At 42.1% G+C, this 14901-nt stretch overlaps 1 protein-coding gene across 13 annotated transcripts in view; it reads right to left on the bottom strand.

Moving 5' to 3' along the window:
* The window catches only part of magi2a (membrane associated guanylate kinase, WW and PDZ domain containing 2a), a 682885-nt gene that overhangs the window by 612918 nt on the left and 55066 nt on the right, over positions 1–14901 (bottom strand). For 10 of the 13 annotated variants that reach the window (XM_043713779.1, XM_043713778.1, XM_043713782.1 and 7 more), the window contains one exon: positions 3555–3602. The exons of 2 other annotated variants lie outside the window; for them this stretch is intronic. In XM_043713779.1, the coding sequence (XP_043569714.1) occupies positions 3555–3602 (48 nt within the window). Of the gene's footprint in view, positions 1–3554; positions 3603–7017; positions 7119–14901 lie in introns of all 13 variants that reach the window. One more of the 13 variants, XM_043713785.1, reaches the window with a different exon arrangement.

Raw genomic sequence — 14901 nt, 5'->3', positions numbered from 1 at the left:
TCCACAGTATTTATATGGCTATTCCAGTTCAGTTTCTGGTCAATGGTGACATCCAACATGTTGACAGTGGGAGATTCAGTAATGGCAATTCCACTAAATGTCAAGGGATGATAGTTAGATTCTCTCTAGCTGGAGATGGTCATTGCCCAATACTTGTGTTGCACAAATGTTACAGCCACTCACCAGCCCACGCCTGAATGTTGCCCAGGGTTTGCTGCATATGCAGATGTGCTGTTTCAGTTACTCAGGTGTCGCGAAAGTCATTGAACATTGCACAATCATTGATGAACAGCCTCCCTTCTGAATTTATGATGATCGAACATTACTGATGAAGCTGCTAAAGATGGTTGGGTGTAGGATAGTGAGCAACCCTATGTATCATTCCAGAACTAAGATGATTGCTGTTCAACAATCACAGCCATCTTACTTTGTTCTACATATAACTCCAATCAGCAGAATGTTTTCATTTAATTCTGATTGATCCTCGGTTTGCAGGACACCTTTGATGCCATAATCTGTGGCATGTTCAACCTCACATCTGGAGTTCAGACCTTTTGTTCAAATTTGAACTGAGGCTATAATATGGACAGGAGCTGAGTGACCCTGTCGAAACCAAACAGAGATTTTTTTCTGAATAAGTGCATTTTATTGCACTGTTAACAACTCTTTCCAACTCTTTGACAGAGAGTAGACTGAAAAGATGATAACTGATTGGGTTGGATTTGTCCTGCTTTTTGTGCACAGGACACACCTCAGAAATTTTCTGCATTGCTAGGTAGATGTCAGTGTTGCACTTGTATGGTACAGCTAATTCAGGAGCATTTGTCTTCAGTACTATTGCCAGAATGTCAACAGGGACCACAGAACTTGCATTATCCAGCAGCCATCCATTTCTTGATAAGGTATATAGTCAATTCAACTGGTTGAAGATATGAAGCTGGAAACCTCAGGAGGAAGTCGGGTTGTACTATCCAACTTGGCATTTTTGGCAGATGATGGATACAATCATCTTGTCTTCTGCACTGATATGCTTAGATTCCCCCAGAGTTGAGGATGGGGATGTTTGTGGAACCTCCTCCCATTTTTAGTTGTTTGATTGATTGCCACTATTCAGAACTGGATGTGACAAAACTTCAGACAGTGGGTCTGATGAGATTAGATTAAGTTTGGTGGCACTGTGGTTAGTGCTGCTGCCTCTTAGCACCAAGGACCGCGTTCGATTCCAGCCTTGGGTAACTGTTTGGAATTGGCACATTCTCCGTGCTGGTGTGGGTTTCTTCTGCATGCTCCGGTTTCCTCCCACAGTCCAAAAATGTGTGTTAGGTGGATTGGCTTTGCTAAATTTCCCCACAGTGTCGAGGGATGTGCAGACTAAGTAGATTAATCATGATAAATGCATGTTTATGGAGATAGGGTTGGGGGGATGAGATGTTCTTTGAAGGGTTGGTGGGCTGAATGGCCTCTGTCTGCTTTGCATGGATGCTATGATCCACAAATCTCATGTCTATTAACCATATCTCACTGATGAATAACAAAAGAAAAATCGAACTCTCCTATGTCAGCAGCAACCCAACTGAATAAAGGAAGCCAAAATATTTATGTAGTTTCCTTTCTACCCATGTGGATTCTGATTCCAGCAAAATTCTTGGAAAGGCACCATTTTTTTCTGATGATCTTCTGCATAAGATAAATTTTCATTTTGACTGCAGCAAAAAGGTGCAAGGGCTGGTTTCAGAGGTCAGGCAGAGGGAGCATTAAAGGGCACATATGACTTTGAAAGAATCACTTCCGGTGGACACAGTGAACCATCCAAAGAAGAACCCCTGCTTGCCTGATATCAGCTGCTAGACTCTCCATTTAACATCAATGTCTGCACTACTTTTAAAATAGTGGCAGGACAAAATGCAACACTCAAATGATATTCAATTGGCCATATAAGAGCCGAAGTAGGCCTATTTAGGCAAGCTGCCTAAATACCTCATCATCCACCATAAAATGGGAAACAGGTTGGGACAGATGGGAAAGTGATAGGCAGGTCAGGTTCTGAATTTTATGATTTCCCCACCCTGCTTTCAAACATGCTAGCAAAGTGTAAATCCAACACTGCACTGTCTACAAGCAATCCAGCACCTATGTCACAGGAAGCAATAGTGTGGTTCTTCAACCAATCACAAGGCAGAGTCTAAATGAGGGTATATAAAACAGAACATAATCAGATTTAAGTCATGTACAGAAAGCAAGATAGAGATTCAGAAAAACAGGTGGGAATTGGAATGAGACAGAAATAAGTTTAACATTTTAATTAAAATCTCAAAGAATAATTACTTACTACAGAAATACGTCTTCACATATGCAAAATTACATTGCATTAAATACAACCAGAGGGCTTGTGTGCCACTAATTCAAAGTCGCTTTACTGTTAACAATTCAGTTACTCATGAACATATCAAATCTAATATTTACTGGGGTGTTTAGTGGTCAAATATAGCAATTGCAAATTTCTTCATAGATTTCAAGCCTGACTTTACTATAAATCTGCCAATATAATGTAGCTTGTGGATACGCAAGGCAATTCAGATGTTCACTTCCAGATTTTCATGTTTAACTGCATATGTGCAGGCCCTGGAAATTGTCTGTCATAACAAAAGTGTGCTGTTAGTCACATTCTTAATGCAAAATTCAAGCCAGTGATGTTATCCTTCCTGAAGAAAGTAAGTGATGCATGACTCTTGTCTTAATACCCCAACAGATACTGGGAACTCATTTCCTCGGAATCTGTAGATCTGCATGTCTCATGTCACTTGATCTCTAAAGATGATGAAACTCCCAAATCCCTGCCAATATTTGTACAGTTGGCCAACATCTCCCCTATACAAATGCAAGATGATATTATCAGCTACTCAAGGCAATACGGTACTATTGTTGTATAAAATTTAGATTTAATGCATTCACAGCAATATAAGTTAGAAAATATACAAAACATAGAAGATAACGCTGAAGATAGCATGCATTGTATTTTGCATGCTCTGGTGTCCGATGACAGAATTTAATAACTTCATATTTTCAAAACAAACATATCAAATTATTTTCTGGAAGATCACTTTCTTTATAACCTTAATTCACCAATACCATCAATTTTAATTAGGGACCGATTCTCAAACAAAAACCAATAAAACAAACTGGTTAAAGAGAGCAGTATAAAAATGCAAATCAATTATTGAAAGAAGCTGATCTATTCTCCTTTCAAATGTTAGAAGTTATCAAAGCCTACATTGTTTATCCTTAAAACTATCACTAAAACATATTGTTTGAGCCAGTTAAAAACTCAACATTTGCAATGATGGAACATTTCATATTAGATTCACGTGTAGCAAAATGTCAAGAATCCACCGAATATGCTATAAAAATGTCAGCTAAGGTCTTGAAATTATTCTGAATCTAGGATTTTTAAAAATCCTGTAACACATACCAATCACATCAAAGCATTTCAGCTACAGCAGGAAGGTTAAATGTTCATGTTTCTGAAAGGTGGGCAAAAAGCATTGACTACATACCTTTGAGTATCTTCTTCATTCTTCCAATGATATGCATCTTCCACACACCTAAGAAAAATAACCTAGGTTGATGATTTTAGGCTGACCATGCATATGTAAGAACCATGAGAAACTTGCCAATAGGTAGGGGAAAAGCATATGATCTCCTGCTCTTGGAGTCTCCCAAGAATTGCAATACTGCTGATTTGTTTTGACCTGGAGATAGAAGCTGAAAAGAATAACCTCACATGAAGATGACCTGCAACTCTAATATTTTAAAACTAGAATTCTGTCTTGTATCTAGTCAGGAGAATTGGTAGCAGTCTCACCTTAAAATCACAAGTCACATATCATGACTTGAACACAAAAATCAAGGCTTACAGGCTCAGTGAAATACTAATGAAATGTTGCACTGCTAGAGTTTCCATCTTTCAAATGAGATGTTAAACCACAATCCCATCTGTCTCCTTGGGTGGATGTAAAAGATCTCATGAGAACATTTTGAAGAAGAGCAAGGGAATAATCTCAGTTGCTCTGGCCAATAATTTTCCCTCCATCAAAAACACAAAACAGATTTTCTATCATTATTACATTGACAATGCTTGCTTTACATAAATTGGGTGTCATGATTCCTACATTGCAACAGTGAATACATTTCACAAGTACATCGTTAGCTTTGAGACATACAGTGGTTGTGAAAAACGTCAAACAAATGTAAATATTTTTCTTAATCATTTTAAGAATTACAAAAAAACCTAGCAAGCTACTTAGCTTGCCTTATTCATTTCATATCCTTTACACACAGCTTACAGGTCAAACTTAGAATTGGGCACGCTGTGCAACAGCTGCAATGATCAATTTGTCAAAGGTAAATCCAAGTATTAATAAAATGATCAATAAAGAATACATATTTAGAAACATGTAAGGTATGGACAGTTGCTGGATCCGAAACATTAAGTCTGTTTTTCTCTCTACAGACAAGCAGGAGGCTGGCAGAACACAGCAAGGTAGCATCAAGAGGTGGAGAAGTCAATGTTTTGTGAATAACCTTTCTTCAGGACTGGGGGTGGTGTAAGAGGAGTTGCAAATAAAGGGGGTCGTGTGGCAGGGTTGGGAGTTGGGGATAGGTGAACACAGGTAGAGGATACAACCTGCTTGGCCAATGGGAGGAATGAATCCAGTTGGTAGCTAGAAGGAAAGGTTGATGAAATAAATGGAAGGGAGGGGGGGAGGGGCTGGGAATGGAATCTGGTGATGGGAAGGGAGGTTATTTGAAATTGGAGAACTCAATATTAAGTCCTTTGGGCTGTATGCTGCCCAGGCGGAAGATGAGAGGTGTTCTTCCTCCAATTTGCGGTTTGATTCGTTGTGCCAAAGGAGGAGGCCAAGGATGGTCATGTCAGAAAAGGAGTGGTAATATGGGAGGTGACTGGGAGGTCAGGTTGGCCCCTGTGGGCCCGGCTGAGATGCTCGACGAAATGTTCCCTAGGTTTACATTTGGTCTCCCCGATGTAGAGAAGACAACATCAGAAACACCAGATACAGTAAACTAGGTTGGAGGAGAGGTAGGTGAACATCTGCCTCACTTGGAAGGACTGTTTGGGACCCTGGATAGAGGTGAGCGGGGGTGGTGTGCCGACAGGTTTTGCAACTTTTCCAGTTGCAGGGGAAGGTACCTGAGGGTTCGGCGGGGGGGTTGGTGCTGCTCTGCCAGTTTTGGCAGAACCCCAGAGAGATGCTAATAAGGATGACTTTGCAGGGCCAACTGGCCAGTTTGATATCAGGTAAAAACAATGACTGCAGATGCTGGAAACCAGATTCTGGATTAGTGGTGCTGGAAGAGCACAGCAGTTCAGGCAGCATCCAAGGACAGGCAAAATCCGAGGTGTGTTCTGAATGCCTCATCTTCTGCCTCGGAACACTTCAACCCCAGGGCATCAATGTGGACTTCAACAGCTTCCTCATTTCCCCTTCCCCCACCTCATCCTAGTTTCTAACCTCCAGCTCAACACTGTCTCCTTGACTTGTCCGGACTTGTCCGACCTGCCTAGCTCCTTTTCCACCTATCCACTCCACCCTCTCCTCCCTGACCTATCACCTTCATCTCCTCCCCCACTGACCTATTGTACTCTATGCTACTCTCTTCCCACCCCCACCCTCCTCTAGCTTATCTCTCCACGCTTCAGGCTCTCTGCCTTTATTCCTGATGAAGGGCTTTTGCCCGAAACGTCGATTTTGCTGTCCTCGGATTTTGCCTGTCCTCGGATGCTGCCTTTTCCAGTGCTTGGGTTGGTGCCAGGTGTTCCGTAAGGTTTCACACAATTGCTTAGACTTAGTAGCAGTTTGGTAAAATTGAGTGGCTTGTTCAGCCAATTCAGACAGTAGTAATCAACCATATTACTGTCTGTCTGGAGGATAGCAGATTTTCTTCCCAAAAGAACATCAGTGAACCAGACAGGATTTTAAAACAACTGACAATGGTTACATGATTGCCATTAGGCTAGTTTTAATTTCAGACTTTCATCGAGTTTAATACTACCATCTTGCACAGTGGAATTTGAACCCAAATCCTCAGACCATCAGCTTGGAGTTCATGATTACTACAACATTCCAGTGAAATTACAAATACTCCACAGTCTTCACTGAGACCTGCTACATTACAGTCACTGCCTTATCTAAGAATGGCTATTAGCTGATTCACAGCAGTTCCAATAGACTATTAGCAATTAAATATAAATAATATTGATTACAGCTCTCTTGTAAAGTACTTCAATTCCTCTTTCCTTGGAATCTCAATAGCAAGTGATTGTTGATGTGAGAGTTAAATCATCATGAACATATTTATTCCCATTATAGATTCACCATCAGTTTCTCTCCACTTCTTGTTAACATAATTTTAACAAGCTCTTTAAGCCATTTATATTATCGCCATCTTGTCTACCTCAAAACACCCAATCCACCATCAAATTCCAAACATTAGAAGTTGAGCATTTATGGAATTTTCACTTTTTGCCCTAACCTGGTTTGCATGAATGCTGAATAAGGCTGTTGGCCTGCCACCATTCTGTAACTCTTGTACAATTTTGTGAGGTGGTTGATGCAGTTCAGTTCTCCTTGTCCAATATTTGCTCATCATACTTGCTTGCTCCTGTTGCTTCAGGTAGAATTAATGCTTTTTTCTTTCACCTAAATGTTCCAACCAGCTAGGCCTTTCTAAGGATTGTATCTTTTGACCTTCTATGCCTAATCCAAGCCTACTGCCTGGTTCAATTGCTGACAAAGTTATTGCTGTATTCCCGAAATTATCCCATTACTTTTGCTTTCTCGTGAAGGAATTACAGCTTTAAGTCTTCCACCCATGACTAACTCTGCTAGTGAGTTTACATTACTCAAATGTACAGATCTATGACTTAATAAGGCTAACTCTCAACTTGTGCTTTTAGCCATGAGTAACTATGTTTAACCACTTTGTTGTTTCATTTGCCTGTGAATGAAGTGGAGAACTTGTGAGCTGGTTGATACATGTCTCTGTCTTCTTGAACTCTTCAGTCACAGATTGTGAACAGATGTCTGAAGTTCTCTCATCTAGAAAATAGTGCATATAAAATATTTTATTCAATGTTTTAATCACTGATTCAGCCATGGTTGTATGAAGCTTAGAAACCTTTATTCAACTGGTAAAGTAATCTATGAGAATCAAGAGTGCATTCCCTTGAAAGTCAAATAAGTTTAATTCCAATTTTGCCAAGGCCCATCTATGCGACTCTCAGAGATTAATGGCTCTATTAGTACCTGACTATTGATGACAATGTTTGGCAAGATGATATGAAATTCTTAATTTCTCTTGAAATGTTTGGCCACCATACAGACTGTTGTGATGGGTCACCATGCAGACTGTTGCGCTCGTTCTCTAAATTTAGTAATTTCCAAGTGAACGCCATGAATTCTTCCTCAAATCTGATTTTGAGCATTTTACGACTTTTTATAGCTTCACAGATTTCCTGTAACTTCTTGTCCAAAGCCAGTAATGAAATCAGTGATTACTGTAGATGATTCTACGTCTTCACTGGGCACTAAATTTTCTGCTCAAGCCTGACATACTCTCGCTCCGGACAGTTTATCACCTGCAATTTCTCTTGGACATTGACTATAAGTAATCATATCTCATTAATCTGAGTCTGTACATCTGGATTCTTAGTATTTTGTCTGGTACTCAATAATGTAAGTAGAAGTTTGTGATCTGTGTCCACCTGAAATTTCAATCTGATCAGTAATCTGAGAAATGTCCACAACCCTTAAAGCCTCTTTTTCAGTAGTTGCATAGTGCTGTCATATTGCAGTCAATACTTTGAATGCAAAATGGGCATGTTTTCCACTTGTATCACCCTGAACTTGAATGAATAATAGCATATAATCCTACGAAGAATCCATTTGTAGATATTGTTGTGGGCAATCGGGGGCTGCAGTGAGCTAATACATCTGAAGAGATATAATTTTTTCATTATCTTCTAAAATGTTACAGTCATAGAGTCATAGAGGTGTACAGCACAGAAACAGACCCTTCGGTCCAACTCGTCGATGCCGTGCTCCAAATTCCAAAGCCACTGTTGACCTTTTCTTAAAAACTTTCTTAAGAAGGTATATGATAGTTGTCAGATTTGGAATAAATGTCCCTAGCTGGTTGACCATTCTAAAAAGTATTAAATGTCACTGAAACCCAATGGCTCTGAGAACTCACTTCTTGCTTTCATTTTCCTGGAATCCATATGATTTATTTCCCTGAAAAAAATGACACCATCCTGCACTCAACAGCATTTGATCACACTCCTTTACAATAATCTGTATCCAATAGCATTCATTCAGTCAATGCTTAACATCTAGTGGTGATCTATTATAAGCAATGACCGTGAAATGAAAACACTGCACTTCAAGCCCAATTACAAACTTTTATTCCCCTTTAAAGTGCTCAACAGTATTCAAATTAAATCAACTGAAAAGTTAGCTAACCAAATGCTTGCACAGCCTAGAAGTAAGCAAAAGAAGGAAAATAGAATTCTTCTTCGTGCTTGCTGTAAACTGTGATTGTTTCAAAAGAAAAGGAGCAACTCAGACAAATCCCAAATATATTTAAGTTCAAGTTACAAAACTGATTGATTGTTTAACATAGACAAATCAGCACAGTGCTGTTTTTGTGTTATTAGTATTAGTTATATTACTTGTTGTAATTACTATAATTAGATATAGTGAGAGATAGTCCTCACCCTTCTGCGCCCTTCACTTCTGCTTGCTCCCCTTCCTTACCTTGTCTCCCCTCTCAAAACAATCCACTCCATCCTGCAAACAATCACACTCTACTTTCTCCCTTAACCTAATTCCTGCAGACCCCCTCTCTTTGCCTTCCACTACACTGCATGATCCACTCCATTCTCCATCAATGCCCATCCCAGTTGACAGACTGGGAATAGAAGTTCAATGCCCAAGTCTGAGGGAGAGGATGGTGAGGCCCAAGCCTGAGGATGGGGAGAGCGAGGTTTGAACCTGGGGAGTGAAGGGTGAAGTATTAGCCTGGGGGAGAAGAGACCAATCCCAAGTCTGGGTAAGGGAGGAGTGAGTCCCTAGCCTGGTGGATGGGAGTGAGGTGGTATGCCCACAGCCTCAGAGAGGGGAATGATGTGAACTTCGAGTCTGGGAAGGAGAGATGGGACCTGATCCTGGGGAGAAGAGAGCAGGGGGAATGAGTCCTGAGTTTGAGAGGAGGCAGAGGGTGAGAATTTGTCTGGTGAGGGGATAAGCCTTGAGCTTAGGCAGTAGGATGGGGCAAGCAAAAGTCTGATGTGGATGGGAGCTGGGGAGGGCAGGCAGTTGAGCCTGGGCCATTGCATAAGCCCGAATGAAGGCTGGGGTGAGGTGGGGATGGGGATAGTCCCTGAGCCTAGGTGGACGGGGTGGCAGCGAAAACAGAGTCTGGGCAGAGGGAGCAGGGAGATGTGAGCACTGAGGCAGTGGAAGGGAACAGAAGTGGAGAGAGGATGGAAGCATGCCCCAGATCCAAGTTTGAAGATTAAAAGGTGGGGTGTGAGCCCACATAGTAACTGGGAGAGGGTACAATGAGCCTTAGGCCTAGGTGATGGGTGAGCCCCAACCCTGAATGATCATAACGGGTTGAGCCTTCAGACTTGTTAAGGGAGTGGAGGGAGAGCTTTCAGCCAGGGATAGGAGTGTCTCCTAGGCAACCTAGGAATGTCTCCTTTCGAAAGCAACCACCCCAACACACACAAAAGAAATTGCATCAAGACACTGTTCAAAAGGGCCACAACACACTGCAGCACACCAGAACTGCAAAAAGAGGAAGAAGAACACCTCTACAATGTATTCGCCAAAAACGGATATCCCCACAACTTCATCAACAGATGCCTAAGGGAAAGACAATGAAATGAGGACATGCCACAACCCAAAGGACTAGCCACGTTACCATACATCAAGAACATTTCTGAACTGACAGCCAGACTACTACGACCATTAGGACTCATAACAGCACACAAACCAACAGCCACTCTCAGACAACAACTCACCAGAACGAAGGACCCAATACCCAGCATGAGCAAAACCAATGTAGTGTACAAAATCCCATGCAAACACTGCACAAAACACTATATAGGACAAACAGGAAGACAGCTAACGATCCGCATCCATGAACACCAACTAGCCACGAAATGACACGACCAGCTATCCTTCATAGCCACACACTCAGGTGACAAGCAACATGAGTTCGACTGGGACAACACTACTATTATAGGACAATGACCTTCCCTCCATCATAAGATTAGAGAAGGGGATGTTTGCTGATGATTACACAATGTTTAGCATCATTCATGACTTCTGAGACACTGAAGCAGTTCATGTTTCTATGTAACAAGACGTGGATAATATTCAGGCTTGGGCTGACAAATGAAAAGTAACATTTGCATAAGACAAGTGCTAGGCTATGACCATCACCAATAACAGACAACGTAATCACAGCCCTTGTCATTCAATAGTGTTACTATCACTGAATCCTCCACTATTAATGTCCTGGGGTTATCATTGACCAGCAACTCAACTGGACTCACCACATAAACAAAGTAGCTACAAGAGCACATCAGAGGCTAGGAATACAGTGGCGAGTACTCATCTTCTGGCTTCCCAAAGTCTGTCTACCTTCTAAAAGTCACAAGTCAGGAGTGTGATGAATACTCCCCACTTGCTAGGATGGGTGCAGTTCCATCACTCCAACACTCAAGAAGTTTGATATTATCCAGGACAAAAGAGTCCACTTGACTGGCACCTCACTCACAAGCATCCATTCTCTCCACCACTGATGTTCAGTAGCAGCAGTGTGTACAATCTACAAAATGTGCTGCAGAAATTCACCAAAGATCCTTACACAGTATCTCCCAAATTAACAATCACTTCCACCCCAGCCAACATAGACAGCAGATACAGAGGAATTTTGATTATCTGAAGGATCCGGGTGGGGAGTATTTTGTTTGAGTAATTGAATTCCGGATAATCGAATGCCGGACAGCATAGTTTAGCCAAACATTGGGACCTTGCGATCCTGCCAGATAATCCTATATTCGGACAATCAAATGTGGATAATCGAGGTTCCTCTGTACACAGAAACACCACCACCTATAAGTTCCCCTCTAAGTCACTCACCATCCTAACTTGGAAATATATTGCTGTTCCTTCACTGTCACTGGGTCAAAATTCTCAAATTCCGTCCCTAAGGGCATTGTGGGTCTACCTACAGAACATTGACTGCAGTGGTTCAAGAAGGAAGCTCACCACCACCACCTCCTCAAGGGCAAATACAGGTGGGTGATCAATGCTGGCCAGTCAGTGACGCCATGTCCCACAAGTGAATAGAAACATTATTATCTTCTGATTTGTTCTCTGTCTCACTATATAGCTACTCTTATATGGGGCTGGTAGATTACTCGCAGTAATGTCCCCTTCTTGTTATTTCTTACTTTAAGCCTTATAGATTTGACATCTTCCAATTCAAGATTATTTTGTGCTATAATATTTACTTCATCCCATACTAAGAAAGCTACCCTACTACCTTGTCTTTACTGTCTGTCCTTGCAAAGGTTCACTTACCCTTGAATATTTAGTTCCTTGCTTTGATCTCCTTATAACCATGTTTCTGTAATGGCTGCAAGATCATACTCATAAACCTCTATTTGTGCTGGTAATTCATTTATTTTGCTATAAATGTTACATGCATTTAGGTAAAAAGCCATTAATTTTGCCTTTTCACAATTTTGTCTCCCTTTGATTCTATTTATTACCGTTTTTCTCTATTTGTACATTCTACCCATTCTGTTTTTCTCTGGCTTTCATTATCCAAATAACTGCATTGTAATGCTGCTATACCCTATTGCATTGAATATCTACATTTCCCCACCTCACCTCTATTTCAAAGCCCTCTATGGGGGGATTCAAGATGGCGGCGACCCGATAGGTCTGTCCTGTTGAGCTCGACACCAGAACCCAGACAAAGCAGGGCACTCACCCTCTATTACCTAATGTGGTAAAAATAATTATTTTTTGACCCCTACAACTGTCCTATGTTAGTTTAAAATTATTGGAAAAATGACCAAAGGGAAGGGAACGCGAGGACCACAAAACGCAGGGACCCCCCTGCACTAATGGACGCACCAGTGGCTGCAGCATCAGCCTCCGTGATTGCCCCAGGGGACTTAACTATGGAGCACAACCTGATGTTGGAGTTTGTGAAACTCCGAGAGAAGATTGATTCATCGATGGAGGAGACCCAGGCCAAGCTCGAATTGATCTCGGCCATGCTGCAGAGGCATAAACCAGGAGATCCAGCATCTCAGGCAGCATGTTGGGGATGCGGAGCAACAGGCTGTGACCCATGAAACCGCAGCGGAATCCTCGGCAGGTCGGGTCCAGGCCTTGGAATGGCAGGTACAATACGAATGGCTTGGAGGAGCAGTTCAACGACCTCGAAAATCAAGGTCATCGGAAAAACACCTGCCTGGTGGAGCTTCCTGAACGGGAGGAGGAAGGTCAGCTCATCAGCTTCTTGGAGCAATACCTGGAAGTTTTTGGAGCTGAAAGTCGAGGTAGGCCAGCTGTGGGTCAAGCGGCCCACCGGGTCGCAGTGCACAGGCCCGATTCGGACCAGCGCCCCGTGCCTGGACCTAGTGCAACTCCAGCATTATAGAAATAAACAAATGATGCTGGAAGCCTCTACAGCACTGGGGAAGGATCTTCAAGCTTTCATAGAAAAGGGATCACGAATTATGCTTTTACAAGACTTCTCTCCAGTTGTGATTCATAAGAGGAAGTCCTTTGATGAGGTAAAAGGCGTCTGAGGGACTTGAGTATCCAGAATTCAGTTGGGTACCCAGCAAGACTACGTTTTAGCCATGGAGGGTCCGTGTGCAATTTTGACTCACTGGAAAAGGCAAAGGACTTCTTAGATGCTTTAAAATAGACTGACTGGCGTGAATAATATGGATAATTATGCTTATTTTGTTTTTTCTCTGTAATTTGCCTGTTTGTCGGGGGGTGGGGAGGGCAGTCTTTTTTTTAAAATATATGTCGGGGTCATAATTGTTTCCTTTTTTCTCCTTTTCCTCTCCTCTCTCCCTTCCCACCATCCTTTCTTTTCTTTTTTTTTCTTATTATTATTTCCTTTTGTTCTTCTTTTCTGGTGTAGGATGGGGGGGGGGCGTGTTTGGAGGAATCAGGGAGAGGTTATATATGTTTGTTCTACCAGGAGTGCCTAGGATTACAGTATGGAGGGGGCAGGTTGAGTACCCACTTTTAACTTTCTTGTTATAAAATGTTTGTGTTTTTTCTTACTTGAAGTTGTCTGCGGCAGGGGATGGCTTCAGCCAGAACGAGTCATGGAGCGGTTAATGGGTCATATGAGCACCCCCTGTGGGCAAGGGGGAAAGTCTCCTTTCATTTGTGTTATTATGTTGGTATGTTGTAGAAGTAGCTGTTAGAAGTTTTGATTTGGTAGTTTGGAAGTTGTAGTTTTAAATTTATACGAACTGTTTATGGTTTTCACCTGGCGCGCTATGAGTGGGGTTCTTCCTCCTGGGAGGTCATGGACTGTTTCGGACGATCATGGCGAGCCATTCGTTTAAATGGTGCACCTGGAATGTTAAAGGGAGTCATTCACCAACTAAGAGAAAAAAGATACTGTGAAGCCTTAGAAAGGAGAGGGTCGATGTAGCCTTGCGGCAAGAAACATATTTAACCGATAAGGAGCATTTGAAGTTGCAACAGGGAGGGTTCAGCCACGTGTTTTTCTCATCCTTTAATTCGAAAAGTAGAGGAGTTGCTATTCTCATCTGGAAGAACCTCCCATTTCAAATGTTAGGCCAAATCAAGGATGAGTGTGGGCGATTTATAATTCTTAAAACTTTAATACATGGAGAAGAATATGGGATTTTGAATGTATAACCCCCCCATCTCGGTGCACTCCCTTAAATGTTTAACAGATGCGCTTTCCAGGCTGATGGCCCTTGGAGCACATCATACAATTATGGGGAGAGACTTTAATCGTATTATTGACCCTGAAGTGGACAGAATGCCTAAGGGTCTTGCGGGTATGTCCCCGCAATCCAGGCAGTTGGTGGACCTGAATAGGGAGTTGGGGTTGGTGGACATGTGGCGATGTCTTTACCCTGAAGGTAAGGATTGCACCTTTTTTTCTAATCCACACAAGGTCTATACTAGAATTGACATGTTTTTTGTCCCATCAACCTTTTTGAATTCGGTACTGTATTGCAGAATAGGGAACATAGCCGTTTCCGATCAAACGGCAGTGTACATGGAGGTCAAGGACAGTGGTAACAGGACAGGCTCCTGGCACTGGCACATAGACCCTTTCCTCCTGAAAGATATCAAGTTTATAGAGTCCTTTTTTGCAGGAATTTAAAATCTTTTGGGATATTAATTCGGGTACGGCCAGTAATCTATCGCTGCTTTGGGAGACTGCCAAGGCCGATGCACAGGGTTTAATTATTTTTTACTCTGCGACCCGGCAGTGGTAGATGGGAGAAGAGCAACGTTTGCTCAAGGCTCGCCTGAAGGCAGCTGAGTTAGCATACTTTGACAGAACGTTTGTAACCAAATTGCAATGGATCACAGCCCTCAGGGCTACTTTAAATGCTGCATTCACCCAGACAGCAAAGAGGGAAATCTGTTTTGCGAAACAGAGGTTATTTGAGTATGGTGACAAACCAGGTAGATACCTAGCATACTTGGCCAGAAAGAAGAATGCCCCCCAGAGAGAATGCTGATACTCTTACTTGCAATGCCAAAAAGATTAATGCAGCAT

Source organism: Chiloscyllium plagiosum, chromosome 23 (genome assembly GCF_004010195.1).
Source record: "Chiloscyllium plagiosum isolate BGI_BamShark_2017 chromosome 23, ASM401019v2, whole genome shotgun sequence".
Lineage (NCBI taxonomy): Eukaryota > Metazoa > Chordata > Chondrichthyes > Orectolobiformes > Hemiscylliidae > Chiloscyllium > Chiloscyllium plagiosum.
This window is presented reverse-complemented; position numbering and strand designations above follow the sequence as displayed.